The 19,129-nt window shown below is 40.5% G+C and overlaps 1 protein-coding gene across 1 annotated transcript; it reads right to left on the reverse strand.

The window, feature by feature from the left end:
- Position 1: 1 nt before the first annotated feature.
- Positions 2-6,537, reverse strand: phf13 (PHD finger protein 13). The gene is made up of 5 exons (XM_050038237.1): positions 6,122-6,537; positions 5,140-5,241; positions 3,006-3,185; positions 2,499-2,919; positions 2-2,405 (listed from the first exon to the last, which is right to left on the reverse strand). Exons 1-5 carry the CDS (start codon positions 6,164-6,166, stop codon positions 2,173-2,175), a joined length of 981 nt encoding a protein of 326 aa, XP_049894194.1. The 5' UTR covers positions 6,167-6,537; the 3' UTR covers positions 2-2,172.
- Positions 6,538-19,129: the final 12,592 nt, after the last annotated feature.

The raw sequence follows: 19,129 nt of genomic DNA on the forward strand, positions 1-19,129 counted from the left end.
ACTCTTTATTTACAATAGTTTACAATAGTTTCACAGAAACAGTTTGCACCACAGTACAGACAACGCTTTCTCAATAAGGGGATAGGACAACCCAAGATCAGAATAAACGAGCTGTATCACAATGAGCATTGTTAACATTAATTACACTGATGTCTTAGAGACGCAGACTAAGATTAGAAATTTGTGCCTGAAGATGTCTCCTCAGGTTCTCCTCAAGACATGAACGTCCTGAGAAACAGCAAAATGATTTTAGGTCTTGAAACACCTTAAACAGCATCGCCTGATGTTTTTTTATGGTCTGGCCATTGCTGGGTAGGAACCAGTTAACCATCAATTGTAAATACCAGAAGACACGAGTGCAGAGATGAGCTTCGCCACTTTAAACTCTTAAAAAGTCTTGTGTTCTTTTACATACCAAACATTCATTGTTTGTTAGTCGCTCCCCAGTCGAGTCATTGATTCTGCATTGTTAAATCCCATCCTGGACTAATATAAAAGTTTCTGAGTCTAAAATCACTACAGTATGGCTTTTATATAATCAGAAACAACAGCAGATGGCACATTAATAACGAAGCTTAAGATCCGATTTCCAGCAAGTTTTAGGGTAAAAAGTGCCCTGAATGAACACTTTCTCCATTAAACCCACTGCATATGGAAGTAACTGAATACTGCTGTGAAAACATTAGCGAGAGGTGATAAGAGACCGAGATCTGTTCTTCTGACTCGACCCTTCAGAGACAAACAAAACAAACCGACCTTGCCCATGGTTCTTCAACAGATATCCATTTCTCCATCTCACAAAGGAACAAAAACCACAAAGCTTTGTTGAGCCATAGCAGCACATGCATTGCCAACATCCTCACACAGTGTCAACCATTCAAACAAACACACACACTCATGCATAATTTCAACTGGACTCTTGAGAGAACCTTTCCAACAACACTATTCCAGTTACGATAGCTTTTTTTTTCGGTTGAAACTTAAACAGGACGGCCATAGGAGTTCCCTTCTGTAAATAAACATGTCTCTGAAAACTGCCATGAACGTGAAATGGTTGAAAACAAAGGTGGATTTTAATAACGGTTTGGAAAATTAAAGTGTTTATGATAAATACCATCGTTCAATCACTGATCAGAGGCAACAGAAAACACCTTTACTGAAAGCTCTGTCGTCTGAATCTCATCAGTTATCTGACTTTTTTACAATGTGTGAACTAACAATTTATTTATTATGAGAAAAAGACCCTCATCTGAAACAGAATTCTGGTGAAATAAGAACACTGTTTAAACTTTTTTGAAAAGCAAATCGTGTAAAAACACCATGTGTGGCCGAGTAACATCTCAATTCAGAGGAGTATCTGAGGCTGGAAGACGGTTTGTGAAGTACAAGGGAGAGGAACAAGCGCTTGGTTCGGCTGTACGGGGGCTTCAAGCCTCAATGGTTTTCTTTCACAATGTCTTAAATAACAAAGCAGAACAACAAACAGTGAAGCAGATGCAGACTCTAGACTCTTATCCTACATCTTTGTTCTATTGGATTATACCTCAGCTTAATACTATAGCACCATCTGAAGCAATTAACACAAGGCTTAACTTGTTTTCTCATTTTTAACGGTTAATTGTGTAACATTGATAGAGGCATCTACGAGAAATCGAAATCCAGTTTCATCAGAAAGACATACCTGTCCCCGTGACAGAAAGGTCATATGGATTCTTTTTTAAAAAAGTGAGAAAAGTGCAAACTGTCTTTCCCACAGATCCCAGCATGCACCATAGTGGGTGGCAGTTGTGAGGGTATTCTCTCTCTATATATGGCAGTTCAAATGTTTCCAGTGTTCACGAGACACCAAGTCCCAACAGTAGAGGTTTGCTGCTATGCTAACGTCATCTACAGACAGACATCCATTCAGTGATTGCCTTACGCACAGAGTCTGTAGGGAAGCAGGAACAAACCTTAGTAAATCTAAAATAGCACTCAAACTGTTTTCTAACGGGATAAGGGCTTGGGATAGGTCCACCAAAGTGTTCATAGAAAATGTGGGTTCATGGCTGACCATGAAGGACAGAGACTGAAGGGTGCGAGACCTGAATTTAAGGAAGGGTCAGTCCAGCAGGTGAGGTTGGTGGGAGGGGCAGGAGTGGAAAGGGTCAGAGTTCAGGGTTCGGTCTGGGGTCAGTCTAGCAGATGCTTGCGCGGGCCTACACGTGAGCGGTGGGAGCGGCGGGCATCTGCCGTTCCATGTGACTCTCGGCAGCTCTGGCACACGTACGTCTCTGGCACGTGGCTCTTGCGGATCTTAGCACACGACAGGTGGATCCAGGTGTTGCACTTGTTACACTCGATCATGGCGCGGCCTGCAAATGGCTTCATGCAGAAACACGTCACCAGGTCCCACGAGTCGTCATCTGAGAAGACAGGACAGAGCATACACTGAATTCAGCTTGGTCCCTTAGTCAGACTTGCAGCAATGCAGTATATGCAACAATATAAAACCTTACCTGAGTCTACCATGATGTCCTCATCTTCTCCTGATCCATCTTCGTCTCTGAACACCACCTGTTTCCCCTGGCGGAACACTGTTCTGTTCCCCGAAAGGCCCTCCACCTTCTGTACCTTTACCACCCCTTCTTCAAGGTCTTGACCATCCCAGTTTCGACGTTCCTCCTTGGGTTCCTCCTTGCAGGGGGCGGGGCTCGGCAGAAGCTGGGGGCGGAGAGGAATGCTGATATCATCTTCAGGCTCTTCTTTGATCACTCGGCCACCAAAGGAGACGGGGTACGGCAGCTCTGAGACTGTTGAGTGCGCCTGCTGAACCCCACTTTCCTCACCGGCCGAATGCTCCCTCTCCTTTCTCCTTTTCTTCTTCTTTAGCTTGTCAGCTTTCCTCCGATCATCCGGGTGCAGGGTGGTGATTGTGTGCTGCAGGAGCGAAAAAAGGAGCACGTATGTCAGAAGTGATGAAGGTGAACATTCAAAGCTAATGATGTGACATCAATTCAACTCACGTCTTTCTTGGTGTGACTGGACAGTGGGGCTCCTGGCTGTGGACGTTTCCTGCTCCTGTCCTGAGGGACCTTGGGAGGGCGCTGGGGGCAGGAGGCTGGGGGTCCCGGGGTCCAGCCATCACTGTCAGCCGTGCTGCCTGTACTGTTGGGGGGACTGGAGCTACTGCGCAGTGGAGAGTCCTGTAACAATAAATGGGAGAAGCAGGGGTCAGTGAGTGCAAACTCACATCCGGAAATACAGCTGGTCATTAACAGATTCATCCACTCAACAATAACATGACCATATCCTGTAATATTCCTGATTACCAATCAATAAATGCATTTGTCCACATGATTAGCATGATATAATGTATCTTTCCAGAGGCATGTGTGTGGGTACAGTGAAGCTTTAGACTTTGGTTATCATTTTTATTGGTATAAACTGAGTGAGTGCCACTGTGTCCTCAGGAACTTCAGAAAGTGTCAGAAATACAGCATGGTTGGTGTTATGAATCCATTTCAAAGAGTGACCAGTAATCAGACTGCAGGCGATGCTGAAGTACCATCATAGCTCATGGCAGCTTGAATGTTAGGCTGCACTATTTTTCCTATTGCATTTTTCAACTTTAATCCAGACCTCTAGGAGCTCTCAATCTAATTTGACAACAATTAAGCTGTATTTGTTTTAGCAAAGACGTCTGGTGCATAAAACCATCACTGAGTATCAACAAAATCACAAGACAGTCCTGCACCGTGTTAAGAAATTTGCATAGACACAGGGGCGGAAATGAAAACAAATCTAGCATGTGTTAGAGCGAAACAGAGGAGCAAACGGTGACAGAAAAAACTTCAAAGGAACGACCACAACTTGAACAACATTAAGTCAGAATCTTGAAATCTCTGCTACTGACGGTGAGAAAAGGAAGTCAAATTGTTCGGTTCTGACTGACAAAAAATACTGCACTCATATCGAAAAAAACTGGTGTATCTGTGTTGTCTGTTTTGTGGTTTCAAACAAAATGACTAAGCAATGTTTTGCCATAGGTGCAGAACTGGAGAGTCCCACCACAATCTTTGATAAAAACTGTACCAGAATAACCCCACCACACGCGGGTCTTACCTGTTGGAGTGTAACAACACTGTCAAAGCAGCCTCCCTTGATAAAAGGAAGTGGAGGTGCACATTTTAATGACTATACTTTTACTAAAATCAATGTTTTCAACCAAAATAAATGTGTATAGGTGTGTTATAGGAAGGAACATGGGTATGAATTAATAGACAGTGTGACCAGGACTTCTTGCCATATAACAGAAGGCTCAGTTAAGGTGGTGAAAAACAGGTCAGAGGAGAATCTGAAAGAAGCAGACACTTGTACTGATCCAGCAAACTAACCAGGACGCCATAAAGTTATACCATGAAGAGCATGACGACTGAAATCTTGCATACAAAAAGTTTTCTTTCCATGAGAATTGTAAGGAAAAAGTTAGTTGTTAGCACTGGGCATGCTAAAACTAAAACAAACACTCTGAGCCAGAGAAACTACAGAGACAAACGAATCAGTTTAAGATAATCTCATTGTCTGGCTATCTGCCTCACTGTCCTCAAACAGAAGACGCAATTCAATGGAAAAAAAGAGAACCCAACGTCTCATATCCAATTCAGTCAACACAATTCATGATTAAATAAAAGCTATACTACTACTTGACAGTATGCCAGCAGTTTCACTATACCTTTCAATGCAATGCCATCTACCAATATAAAGTGTAGAGTACTTGATGACCGTCATAACAGATATGCATGATTTATGTAAAGTGATTACATCCATGTTGTCTATAAACATCTGCTTCAAGTTTAAAACATGTGCTTCCTTTTAAATCCATCCAACAATTCTCCCAGTGGCCAAACAGTCCATTGAGATTCTTTGTAAATGTACTGCCTTCATGAATTTACCAGACATTTTGATTTAATCTAACACAGTGGGTACTTTTTTTTCTACTTATCACAGCTGTTAATTTGTATTTGTTTACATATGCAAACATACTGAAACCCAATACAACGGTCCTCAAAGGTGACTAAATGTATCCTCTTAAAATGAGAGCAATAAAGAGATTACATGATAAGTATAGCTTTAGGCACTAACTGCTCCATTACTCACCTCTTGTGGATATGGGATGTAACCGGCATAGGCCAGGACGAAAGTGCAAAACTTGTTAAAATCCTCTACTGTCCTCCTCCTCCTGTATGGCGGACTGAAGCCCTGAAACACAGTCACGTCAGAGAAACATTAGCTGCATCATACCTATGCATCCCGACATGGCGTTGACATTAACGCCGAGTGATCGGCACACTATCACAACATTACTCTGCAAACACACACTCAGCGTCGGCTCGATGCGACGTAACAAAATTGAGCCACACTAAAGAAATATCATGTTGACAAACATACGCTGAAGTTAGATCAATCGCACACACATTTCTCTTTGGACTCGTCAGTGAAGCTTCCTACCCACCCCCCACCGATTATCCAACTAAAAACGACAGCTAATGTTAGCTAGGTCGGCTAGCGATATACAGCAAATAAGTAACTAATGCTAACGCTAGCCGCTGGCTAGTGTCCGTGGAGTTCAACTAGCAAAACAAAATCATGAAGCAATACATAAATCCATATTAAAGGCCGCCAAAGAGACACGGAGTCATGAAAAGCATCAGTGTTAGCCAACTGTTGCGGTTAACTGACGATAAAAGCAGATGGCATGAATACGCTGCTCAGTAACGTTAATGTTAGCATGCTTCGCAATGATGATGGAATGTTTTCTTTACGATGAAACGTTAGGCTAGCTCGAGCATCCACAACCTGACAAAGTGCCGTCTGAAGTAATAACACATTCCTGTAAACAACTTTTAGTAATGAAAGTTGACAGTTTGGGATAAACCTGTCCAAATGCGTTGCGTGTGTAGCTTATTTAATGTATGCGCCAGTAGATATCATTATGACAACATTAGCACGGTAAGCTAACGCTAACTAACCAGCAGCTGCTACACCGTGCGGTGACAACCTCGAACAAGTTGACGTTTGCTAACGGCGTTAGCCGTGTCTGCAAACTACTCACTGTAAAACAGTTACATAAAACACTCACCTCCGACTGGAAGACGTGGGATGTCGATGGGTTAATGTCACCCATCTTCACCGAGGACTTGACCACCTGGCGTTTTGTCGATAACGTGACGGACTAGAGCAACGGACTACTCGTCGCCACCGTAAACACTGACCTAGCTTTTGCTCGCTATACACCTAACGTTATAGCTAACGTCAACGTTACTTATGCTAAAACTCGAAGCAACAGTGTTCACTCAGTGTGCCATCAGCACACACGGTAACGTTACGTGGACTAATACCGGGATCCAAACGACTAATCGGCCCAAAGTTGTAAAACGAGTCTCCCGTAAACAGTAAACGTGACTACTGTATTTACACCGAGCTGTCCGGTTATGTCTTCAGTTGATTCAGTCTGCTGGGGGAGCGGTTCACTTTGGCTGTCACCAGCTGCCTGCGCCCCCCCCACCCCCGTTCTTCTTCTTCGTTACTATTATGGCAGCTGGTAAACGACACGGTGCATTACCGCCCTCTTTCAGTGTTTGTAGTGACTTACATAAACACATAACACACAACAGAGGCAATAATGACTAATATACATTAATAGTGCAGGGGGACTTTTAAAAATACATTGTCTCAATCAACATAGTGTCTTTAAGATAAAATAAATGTAGATAAAACGTATCTCTCAAACACTTTTAACTGGGCAAAGCCTCATACAGGTGCATCACTGACACCACCATAGGGATAAGATCATTGAGTATGAAGGCTTCTTTAAAGTGCACAACACTGTGTTGGTGTAGTGTAGTTTCACTTTGTGTCTCACTTTATGCACTGACCCTCACAGGTCTTATAGAAAGTAGAGTTCTCAATGTTAAGATTAAATGCAAAGTGAACATTGGCCATACATTTAAGCACTCTGAGTGGAGGCAGATTTGTGATAGCTCTCAATCATTCTCCTATTGCAGCCGTCACAGAATCTTACAGTTTAACCTAATACACAGGATTTACTTGACGCCGCATCATCGCCACAAGATAAGTAGTAGCTACTCAGAGTACTGTCCTAGATGTAAGACTGAAGCAGGGACTCTTTTACACATGTTCTGGACACGCAGATGTCTGGAACAGTACTGGAGATCTATTTTGGTTATTAGAAAAATAACTGTGGGGTGGAGATCCCAACCAACCCAGGACTGACATTACTGGGGGACATATCAGTAAATATGAGAGGCAATATTCTCTTTGTCAAACTAGCCCTAATTGCATCTAACAAATGCATTGCCATTTGCTGGAAAAGTGAAGAGCCCCCGAGTGTGTCTCTGTGGCTTAAAGAGCTCTCGTCATACCTACCCTCAGAGAAGGTTATATATAATCTCAGAAAAAAGCCATTACTTTTTGAGAAATGCTGGGGAACCTTTGTAACCTTTTTACAAAATAGTACCTCTTGTGATTCTGATGTACATGGTCAAACTCAGGGCTGCACTACAGTCCTCTGGCATCTGTATGACTCTGTAGACCAGTCAAAGTCTGGGCAATCTTTCATAAAGGCAAGATATAGTGGCGCATTATGTAAAAGTATAGTATATTCTGTGTACTATCTCGGTGAGGTGTCTATCTCTTGTACATACAGGATGTGTGCATTTGTTGTTTTTTGTTTTGTTTTCATCAGCTTGTTTGTTTGTCTTTGTTATACCAGTGTACACTGCTATAAATATTGTTGTAGTTATTACTGAGATTATTTAACTTGTTATCTGTTTCTTTTTTAAATTAGCTTTGTCCATGAGGCCATTTGGGAGGGGGTGGGGTGGTGGATTATTGATCTGTAATTGAAGTGAATCTTGTTTGTGGGGGGAAAATAAATGAAAAACTCAATAAACATACTGTTGAAAAAAAAAGAAAAAAAAGAATATGCACAAATAATTACAAGACTGCCAAAATGGTGAGTCATTTTGTGATTTAATCTTCAGGCCATGTCTTGTTGAGTGGCCCTGGATTAAAAAGTGTTATTACATGGTAAGAATAACTCAACATGTTTAATTTGTTTGTGTGAATTTAAGTGATGTCCAGTGATGGAAGAGATATGCAAACCCTTTACTAAATTAAAAGTAGCCTACTGATATTACACTGAAAATACTGCACTGCAAGTAAAGGTCCTGCATTCAAAGCCTTACTTGCATAACAGTATGTAAGTATAATCAGCACAATGTATTAAAACATATAATAAGTAAAAATATTCATTCTGCAATCAAATGGTTAATCACTGTTAACTATTATATATGATATTTTTGGATTATTACTGCTACATAAATGTTTATCTGTAAATGTTTGTAGTTGCGCTAATTCTAAATTACTTTATACGCTGTTTGACAGATTCATCTACAGCATTGCATCATAGTCTATATGATCATCATGTTTGTACCACATATCTCTAAAAAGTCAGATTTTCTTCATAACTAGAATTATCCCCTCATGGTTTTATGCCTCTGTGAACCAGTCAAGTTAAAGTTTATATCCATGTCTATCCAGACCCATATAGTCATGACAAATGACAGTGCTTCCAATATGGATGTTGCTGCAAAGAAGCTACAAATTCTAAAAAGTGGATGCTTCACACAGATCTACAACCTGACAGCACAGAGGATCTATACAATCAGCACAGTTTCAAGGTGGACACCCAAAATAAGTGTCACTTATTCAGTGTCTGACCAAATGTCTCCCCTTCTGTTCCTGAGATATGATGTTGAGTAATGGCCAAAAAAGTATTGATTAAAATGTCATCACTTAATAATTTAATCCTATTGGACATTTGTGTCAAATTTTGTCATAATTAGTGCATGAATTCTTGAGTTTTTAAGTTGCACTGACCTTTGACCTTTCACCACCAAAATGTAACCAGTTTATCCCTGAGTCCAAGTGGAGTTGAGATATTGTATTCACAAGAATGGGATGGATCAGGTCACAGCGACCTTGACCTTTGACCACCAAAATCTGATCAGGTCATCTTTGGGTTCAAATGTATGTTTGTGCCTCATTAGGAGAAATTCTGTCAAGGCTTTCTTGAGATATTGTGTTCCATGAATGGGACGAACAGACAACCTGAAAACATAATGCCTCTGGCCACGGCACAGAAGCACAAAAACAGCCCTTTTTGTGATGATGCATTTTCCAGTTGGGGTTCCAGGGTTTTTTTAAAAAATAATTTATTTAGCTTAAGAAGTAGCAATATATAATAATAATTTTCTCAACAGATAAAGGAACTCTTAATCTTTCAGTTTATTAGAAAAATTCAAAATCAGAAAATTTGTATACATGTCTGAAAAAAAATGAGTCAGACACATTTAGTGTAAAAGTAAAAGTACCTCTGAGATGTGGAGGAGTAAAAGAGTGAGAATGCATAAAATGGAAATACTGAGGTACTTGTACTATGTAAAGTACAAGTACCTCAAATTTGTACTCGTGTACAGTAAATGTAGTTATACTTTCCACCACTGGTTTTGCCCCAACCACTTCAAACGAGTTCATGTTTTTTTTTTTAAAGTCATTAGTAGCATCTTATAGTCTGATGGTGTAAACTACAACTAACATACCTGGTCTTGGGGACCATCTTCTTTGTTGTGCTGATCAACAGAGGCTAGGATCCAAAGTAATACAAGATCTATGAAAGAAAAAGTTTTTAGGAGGGTCTAACCCTCCCTAACCCTGTGGCAATGTTCCATCCAAATTCAGTCAGTGTTTTCTTTTGTCCATATTACAATGTTATGACAAAAGAGCTGGTGTCAGTCCAAGTGTTGCATTATTTTATTTATTGATTTATTCTTGTGAACCAGTGAAAAAATATCCAGGAGTCAGAAAGCTAATTAATATATCTTTTATTAGTTTAAGCAACAAGAGTTCCAGAGTGCACAGTTTTTTAAGAGGTCAGACAATTTCCACTGAGCTCACCACAGTGTATAAACTCATGTCCATTGGTCACATTCCCTACATAAGTCATTGTCTCAAAATAAGCATTCACATTGATGACAGTGATAAAGAGTGGTGTTGACAATGTTTAGGTCTGCTAGTTCAGCCTCTGACTCTGTGATGTGACTCAGTATCCTGATGACAATCGCATCCTTCAGACTAACAGCTAGGCATATATACTTGGCTTAGACTTTGACTAAATGAATTCAGGCTGTCCCCTTCACAACTGTGCACTTCTGACCTTTGGAATACTCATGTATTTTGACATATTTTACATCTGGACCATATTATGATTTGCAACCTGTTTGAGATACAGACTGTAATGGAGTTTGACAGACTATTTCGTATATATATTCTGATTATTATTGATTTATCAGGAGTTTGTCTTGTCTGTATGTGTGTTTCAGCCTTGTCTTGGTTTTTCTGTAATGTTACAGTCATACTGTTAATTGTAATGGTTGCATTGTCACTTTGTAAAGTCTATTTTATGGATCAGGAAGAATAGCTGCTGCAATGCTAAAACTAATGGGGATCCTAATAAACTAAAGCACTGTGGTCCACGTCAGCACTTTCTGAAAGAATCCTCACTTGCTCAGCAGTCAATATACTGACATAAAGCACTTTCAATCACAAGAAATGATCACAGTAAAAACATTTCAGTGATGTATGAACTGCAGGAAAAACAGCTGAATGGAATATTGCCTGCAGACCCTCCAAAAGCCCTTTGCCTCTGTGATGTCCTAACTAAACTGCTTCTACTGATACTAAAGCTAGCTGAAGTATAACTGGTACTACTGCTACAGCTACTACGACTGTTACTATTATTGCTGCTATTAGCACAACTGCTGATATCTGATTACTTAAGGTTTATGAAAGAGACAGGTCTCTCTCTGTTATCACCTCTACTGCATTTTAATGAAGCCCAATTCCCACTATGGTTTATATGGAAAAAAACATGGTAATTTAATCACGTCTGAAATACTACCTGCTAACCAGTAGTCATTCCAAGCTGCTGATCATCAATATCATCTGACAAAATATAGATAAAGGAGGCAACAAAAGCTTTCTTAATGCCACATAGCCTGACCCTCACTGACCTGCTCCTGGTTTTCAAGAGCTCCATTTGGGGTGAGAAAAATGCTAGCCTAGTGAAGAGGGAGGCCCCAAACTGGGAGAAGATTCCTTTAGACAAAGACTACTTCATACACTATTCAGACAGAAGACAGTGAGGAGTAGTCTAAAAATTAAACAGTGAAGAAGAGCCACACAGCATCTGTTACCACTTGTTTATGTATTTATACTTGTAAAACATCCATAAAAAGTTTCTGTTTGCGCTGGCTCTGTAGCACCAACTTCAAAAGTATTTGCATCTTTCTACTGCAGTACATCCTAGGCGATCTTTCCAGCAGTGAAATACTCCTTTAAGTACAGTGGCAGCATGCAAGCTTTGATTGCGTGATGAGCAGCAGGTGCGTCTTGATTGCCTGATGGGCAACAGATGAGACAAGGACAGGAGGAGGCGGGCCCCAGCCACGCCCTGCAGCAGCACACACACTCACAGATGGGGAGAGAGACAGACAGGAAACACTGGGGAAGGGAGATATATTAATACAAGAGGGAAAAGGAGAGAGGAGAACTGCTGACCCCAACATTTTTTAGTTCCCTTTTAAAAGTTGTTTTAGTTCTATTGCTAATGCAACTATCACTGTATTATTACAGCTGATACAAATATTACTAGTGCTATTATTTGCTATTTTTTTTCATAAGCTCGTTTAGTGGTGCTGTTTTTTATGCAACAAACTCTGTATTATTTAGGATCATACAAATATTACCAGTACTACTTCCACTTATGAATGAATGAAATGTACCATCTTCTGGGTATATTACACAGGATTTGTTGCTTCCTGATTCTACACAGTATCGCCAGAAAAAGTGAAAGCTACCCCTGATTCAATCTTGTTTGCTCTATTTGTGTTTTTAAGGGGCTGTGTCAGCAGTTTTTGCAGCTTCCTCTTGAATGCATGCTGCTCACAGTCTATCAACTGTTGCTAACTTTTAATAAGGTCCTGACCTCACCTGTGCGCGGTGCCAAGGAATGGCGTGAACATAGCAAGATAACTAAATAAGAAAATACAGGCAGAGGGCAGTGTCATGTTATAATGAGTGTGTCTGTGTTGAACTCTTTATAACATATATATAACAAGACATAATTAACAAGCTATTAAACACCTAATTTCAGGAACTGCTTGCAACTGTTCATAATCCATTATGTTTAGACAAAGCCGAATTATGATGGTATTAATTAGACACATAGTGAGAGAATAAATTTGACGTTTTCTAAAGTCTGACAGCAGAATAAAAAAATTTAAAAAAGGATTTGAATGAAACATTGTCTACAGAAAAGTAAGGAAAAAGAGAAATGCAAATAAATTTTTGCTGATCAAAATGATTTAGACAAATAGTTTTTGTGTTTATTGATGGCTCACAAACCAACTTTAAAGGTGTTCCACCACTCACTGTGTCAGGGTGTGTAGATCAGTCTGTCTGTGTCAAACTCTTTATAAAAGAAGGAAAGGTCTTTAAGAGGGTCTAACCCTCCCTGACCCTAACCCTTTGGCAATGTACCATCAAAATATATATTTCCTATTGTTTATATTGCAATGTCAAGATATAACAAGAAATTAGTTCAACGAACTATTAAACAACTAAGTTCAGGAATAATTGTTTTTAACATCTTCTAAAGTCTGTGACATCTGCACTACAGCAAAAAAGATTTGAATGGAACATTGCCCACAGACACTCTGAAAGCTCTTTCCTACTTGTACAAATCAAAAGTTAGTGGAAGAGAAATGTGAATTTATTTTTCTATTTGTTTCAAAAACACTGGTCCATCTAAGAGCTGTTAGTAAGTTCCTGATCACTCCTGATTCTGACACAACTGCTGTTACTTTTGCATGCTTTTAAAGATCTTTATTAGATTGTTTTCAGATTGTCAATATGTTTTGAAGGTTCCCCTTCAAAAGCTTTTTGGTACTGATGTGTCTTCAGCAACTATGATCATTCAAGCTAACACAAACACTAGAGGTACTTGTGAATAAGTCAAATATTCCATCTAAACTTGTGTTATGTTACACACTGCAGCAAATTCACCTGTATTGACACTTTATACTATAATACAATAATAATATAATGCTGTAGGTCTTTAGAACAGCCATGTTCATATTACTATCATTTTCTTAAATATTGCATTAATTGTTTATCTTTTTCATACTTTTTCATACATTGTGCCTGCACACTGCCAGGAACTAGACAGCAAATTAAAGTGTTCCACTGGTTTCAGCCTCAGGAGTTCAGGAGATATGAACCCTCGGCTTGAACGTCTCTCTGATAAGTGCTGACTGTGAGATTCTTAAATTAACATCACTTTAAAACTCAGAACTCCTGCCCTCTGTTGGCTGAAATCGGTGTAACATGATGTCGTGTAACACACCACATGTTTTATCTCGCTCAGTTTATACACTGTTAACAATTCAAGATCCCAGTTGGTGAAACACAGGATTCAAACACCAGGTGAACTGAGTATTGTCAGTAGACCCTCCTAAAGCCCTTTGCCACTGTCATGAAGTCATTATAACTTGACCTCAACAGATTAAATATTAGAAAGAATTTAAATACTTAAAATACTTGCTACCTATTTTGTAAAGAAAAACAATTTTACGCTGTTGTTTTTTTAAATTCTGTTGAAGTGTGAATAAAATAACTTTTATATTCAGATAAATGAGTTTTTCAAAGTGTAGAAGGCATCAAAGAGTTAAAAGACTTACATTGCTTGACTACATACTGAGAGGGAATCATCAGTCGGTTACTCATCACATGATACATTGAATGTTATTTCTTCTTTCTCTAACATGCCTCCTGAGTGAACAGAGAATCCAAAAACAGGAAACATTTTATATACTAATGGTCATTTTGTGGGTAAAGTTTTTTTGTCATTTGAAGAAGTAAATTAAAGTTGAAAGTTGATGAGAAAGGTCGTAGTGTGTGTCTCTGTCTGTGTATGTCAGTCATAGTGGTTTGAGTGGGTGTGTGTGACTATGTTTGAGTGATGTTAGTGTGGTACTGTCACATCTGTGGCTTGTATGGTTGAGTCAGTCATCCAGGCCATGATCATCTCCACCACTGCCTTAAATGCAGCAGATGGGAGACCACCAGGGTGAGGACCATCGATGGGGGGCCAGAGGAGCTGGGCCATGATGTCATCGTACTCCACGTCATTCACAGACTGCTGGAGGGGTCCAGGCTGGGTCCCCTGCATTCCTGAACAGTTAACAGAGACAAAGAGAGGCCCAGACCAGGACCCAAGGAAAGCAACTCAGCCTTGCAGCAAATGTTTCCCAGTGGCCACTCGCAGTACTGCAGTGAAAAATCCCCTGCAGCCCAAAAAGCATTTTCTTCACAGGCCACCATTGCGAAGGACACATCTGTAAAACTGTTGACAGGAAACCTGGAACTACAAACAAGATCAATTATGAATCTTTCTATCATGTCTTTTAGATCCATAAAGAGTTTTGTATTTGTAAAACTTTCTTTAAGCCGAGAAAAAAGTGATTTAAAAATCAGTGATGTCATTGTGTTGTAACGTCTATGAGCTGAGCAGGAAGTCATGGGTGGGGCCACTGGGCCACATACCTCAGAAGTAAACCTGGAAACTAGAAAACTTTTTTGGTGTATGCACCAGGTGAGCAACTCCATTAGAATGAATAGGCACCTTCTTGGGGTTCGGTATCTAGTTATTATTAAAATCTAAGATCAGACGACCGCCGTCTGCTGGAGTGGAAAGTTATTTCCACTCATGCAAGCGCAGAATGTAAGTACTGGTTGGTTGTCTGTTGAAGTCTTTGCGGTGTGTTCATGTGCAACTCTTTGGCTGAGACATACTGTCAGGTTTGTAAAGACAGAGGCTTCAAACTTAGAGAAAAATATGTGACTACAAATTTTGCAACTTAATTTGGATAAAGACTATAATACACTATTCAGGGCATTCAGACAAAAGACAGCATGAAGTCATCCAGAAACTTAACAATGAAATCCAGCCACAAAGAATCTGTTGCCACATCTCGAGCTACAAATGTGTATTTATGCTTGTAAAGCATCAAAAATGTAGATAAAAATACTTTAACTACATTAGGCACTCCACGTCTGAAATGTTTCCCGTTGGCACTGAAAACACAATGAAGCTGTTAATGAGTCTGAACTCAAGCAGAATGCAAAGCAGCCGAACTTTGTGGACATGAATGTTCAAACAATTTTTAGTTTTCCTTTTAAAAGTTTAGTTTCCTGTGTTACTACAGTAACACAAAGTGCCTCACAGAGGTTAAAAACAACAAAGATCGAAAACAGAAAACCAAAAGAAAAGAGAAAACCCAACCCTCCCACCCCACAGAGATACATAAATATACACGTACGCATGCACACACACACACGCGCGCACACACACACACACACTAGCTATCACTAAAGAGACATGGCCGAGCACCGAGACCCAAGGCAAGGAAAAAGCCACCTCTGGGGGCCGTCCACACTGAGAGGGCCCACGGTCCACGGCCACAGGGAGCGCCGCCGTAGAGACACCCCGACCCGAGCAGACAGGAGGCTCCACACCGAGGTGCAGTGCCCTTCAGCCACCCAGGTCAGAGCGGTCTCCCGACAGCACCCCCATCGGGAGACCAGGAACAACTCTCAGTATGGGAGGCCCCCATGAGGAAACACTGGAGCTAAAAACTGAGGGACTAAAACAGTAAGATAGGATAAAAAGGTATAAAAAGAACCAAATAAACAAAAAGCTATTTAGCTCATAAAACTGAGTTAGTAGCTAGGTAAGAATGATCTAAAACAGAGGCATAAAATGCATCAAAACTAAAACCTATAACTAAAATAACAAAAGATAAAGGTTAAATGAGATAGGAACGTAAAAAGAGGAAGGGTAATAACATAAAAATTAAATAAATAAATAAAATAGATAATAGATAGATAAATCGGTTATAAAAGTAATTTAAAATAGATAAATAAAGAGATCAGTTAAAAGCCTGATTAAAGAGATGAGTCTTGAGCCTCTTTTTAAAAACATCAACAGTCTCTGCAGCTCTGATGTTCTCCAGCAGGCTGTTCCACAATCGGGGGCCATAATAACTAAATGCCACCTCCCTGTGTGTTTTAGTCCTAACTTGTGGTATGGTTAAAAGGCCGGTGCCGGAGGACCTCAGGGTCCGCAAGGGTTGATATGGTAAAAGCAGGTCAGGTAAATAAGAAGGCCCAAGACCGTTAAGACATTTAAAAACTACTAATAAAAGAACCTTAAAATCGATCCTGAAGCACACAGGGAGCCAATGCAGCGATTTTAAAACTCGATCCTGAAGCACACAGGGAGCCAATGCAGCGATTTTAAAACTGGTGTAATGTGCTCCCACCACTCTGGTCCTCGTCAGCACTCGTGCAGCTGAATTCTGTAATAATTGCAGATTTGAGATACTCTTTTTGGGAAGACCAGAGAACAGGGCATTACAATAACCTAACCTACAGGAGATAAAAGCATGCATCAGCACCTCCATGCTGGCCTGAGAGAGAAACGGGCGGACTCTGGCTATATTCTTAAGGTAGTAGAAACCTACCTTTGTTATGTTTTTAATATGTGGAATAAAACAGAGCTCAGAGTCAAAAATCACACCCAGATTTTTTACAGATTGTGTTGGTTTAAAATCCTGTAGTTTTGGTAAAAGTTTCTCTCTCTGGCCTTCAGGACCAATGACTAAAACCTCTGTTTTGTCCTGGTTGAGCTGCAGGAAATTCGCTGCCATCCATGACTTTATATCTAAAATGCAGTTAAAAAGGGCATCAATTGGCCCTGTGTCATCAGGAGACACGGCGATGTACAGTTGCGTATCATCAGCATAACTATGAAAGCTGATGCCGTGCCTCCTGATGACGTCCCCCAGAGGAAGCATGTAGAGATTAAAAAGAGTTGGACCTAAAATTGACCGCTGGGGGACCCCACACTTTATCTCATGGGTTCCTGAGGAACATGTATCCATACTTACAAAGAAGTGTCGATCAGTAAGGTAAGAGACGAACCAGTTAAAAACAGTACCAGAGAGGCCAACCAGGTGCCTCAGTCTATTTAATAAAATGTGATAGTCTACTGTATCGAAGGCGGCGGTTAGATCCAGTAGTACCAAGACTGAGTTTATAGTTATCTAAATTGCACCTGATGTCGTTTAAAATCTTTAAAAGGGCTGTCTCGGTACTGTGGTTCATCCTAAAACCAGACTGATACTTCTCTAAAGTGTTATTTGTATTTAAAAAATCATTTACGTGGTTAAAAACCAGTTTTTCTAAAATTTTGCTTAAAAATGGTAAGTTGGATACAGGCCGATAATTATTAAAAATGTTGGGGTCTAAATTACTCTTCTTCAGAAGGGGCTTCACCACTGCCGTTTTCAAAGAGGCTGGGAAGACACCCGTCTGAAGAGAGCAATTCACCATGTACAGTAGCTGTTCCTCAAAGAATCCATAAAATGTTTTAAAAAATGGTGGGGGAATTGGGTCTAAAAGGCAGGTTGTGGGCTTTACTTGGGAGAAAACTCGACCAAGTGTCCTCGCATCAACCAGGGCAAAACTCTCCAGTGTTTCCTCAGGTAAAAGCGATGTTCCAGGTGTGTCGACAGTTAAAATCTGTTGAGATAAAAGACTGGATCTGATGTCATTGATTTTACTTCTGAAGTGGTCTGCAAAGTCCTCACAAAGGGCATTGGTTGTTGTCTTAGGCGATCTGTTAAAATTACTGTTTGTTAAAATATCAATTGTGGAGAAGAGGAATTTCGGATTGTTTTTATTGTCAGAGATTAGTTTTTTGAAGTGGGAAATTCTTGCCTGTTTGACTGCATTATTGTATGTTTTGAGATGTTGACGTAATATTTCGAAGTGGACTGTTAGGTTTGATTTTCTCCATCTTCTCTCAGCACTCCTGCAGTATCTTTTCAGTTGTTTGATTTCCTGATTCCTCCACAGGGGTGTAGGTTTTGTTATAGCTGTTTTGATTAAAAGTGGAGCCAGAGTCCAGCGCTGACTTGAGTTTGTGAAGTGAAGTGAAGTTTGCACTTCAGAAGTTAGGTAGTGTTTCCTCACTGTTCTCATCGGGGCCTCCTGTTGGTTAAAACTGGTGATGTTAAAAAACACACAAAAGTGGTCGGACACAGCCAGATCCACAACAGAGGACACACCCACGGACAGGCCATAGGTTATGACCAGGTCCAGGGTGCGCCCTCTGCTGTGGGTCGGCTGCATGATATGTTGTTTAAAATCCACAGTTTAAGAGGTTTAAAAATTCTCTGGATACTGGGTCCGAGGTGTTGTCAATGTGTAGATTAAAATCACCAGTTATTAAATTGTTATAATCAGTTTGTCTGTGCTGAACTTGTTATAATAGAAGGAAAGGTCTTTAAGAGGGTCCCTCCCTGTTTAGATCTCCTAAATCAGCTCGTACCAGTGAGACCGAACACATTTACACAAGTCAAGAATTGCAATAAAAAACACGTTTTTATTATTGAACAAGGCAGACAAGCGATGTGACCAACTCAGAGACCAAAACATACAAAAACCCTAGCTAAATAAAACCCCCTCCCAAACTAACTAAATACTGGTGGGCCAGCCAAAAAGAACAAAAGAAAGGGAGCCACCTCTGTCCAACCCACATGGGCCGGCGGAACAGGGTTCTCCCCTCTACCCTAACAGAAACCAACTAAACCCTAAACAATGGAAATGAAGCTGCGAAAACTGAACTACTGGACCCACCAGGAAGAAAGGAGAAGGAAAGCAAAAACAACTTACATAAGGTCACACAACCACTACCAAGATCTCTGCTAATGCAGCAGCTCCTGCTGCTGCCAGGCCAGAATGAGGAAAAAGCCTGAGCTGCAGTCCCCTCCCCCTCTTTACAGGTGCTCTGATTGCTGGGCAGCCACACCTGTTGGGAAGGAGGCAGACACAGAATGAGAAAAGAGATCAGCAAGGGGGGGGGGGGCGGTTAAGTTACTGA

The sequence above is a fragment of the Epinephelus moara genome, chromosome 24 (genome assembly GCF_006386435.1).
Source record: "Epinephelus moara isolate mb chromosome 24, YSFRI_EMoa_1.0, whole genome shotgun sequence".
In the NCBI taxonomy this organism is placed as follows: domain Eukaryota; kingdom Metazoa; phylum Chordata; class Actinopteri; order Perciformes; family Serranidae; genus Epinephelus; species Epinephelus moara.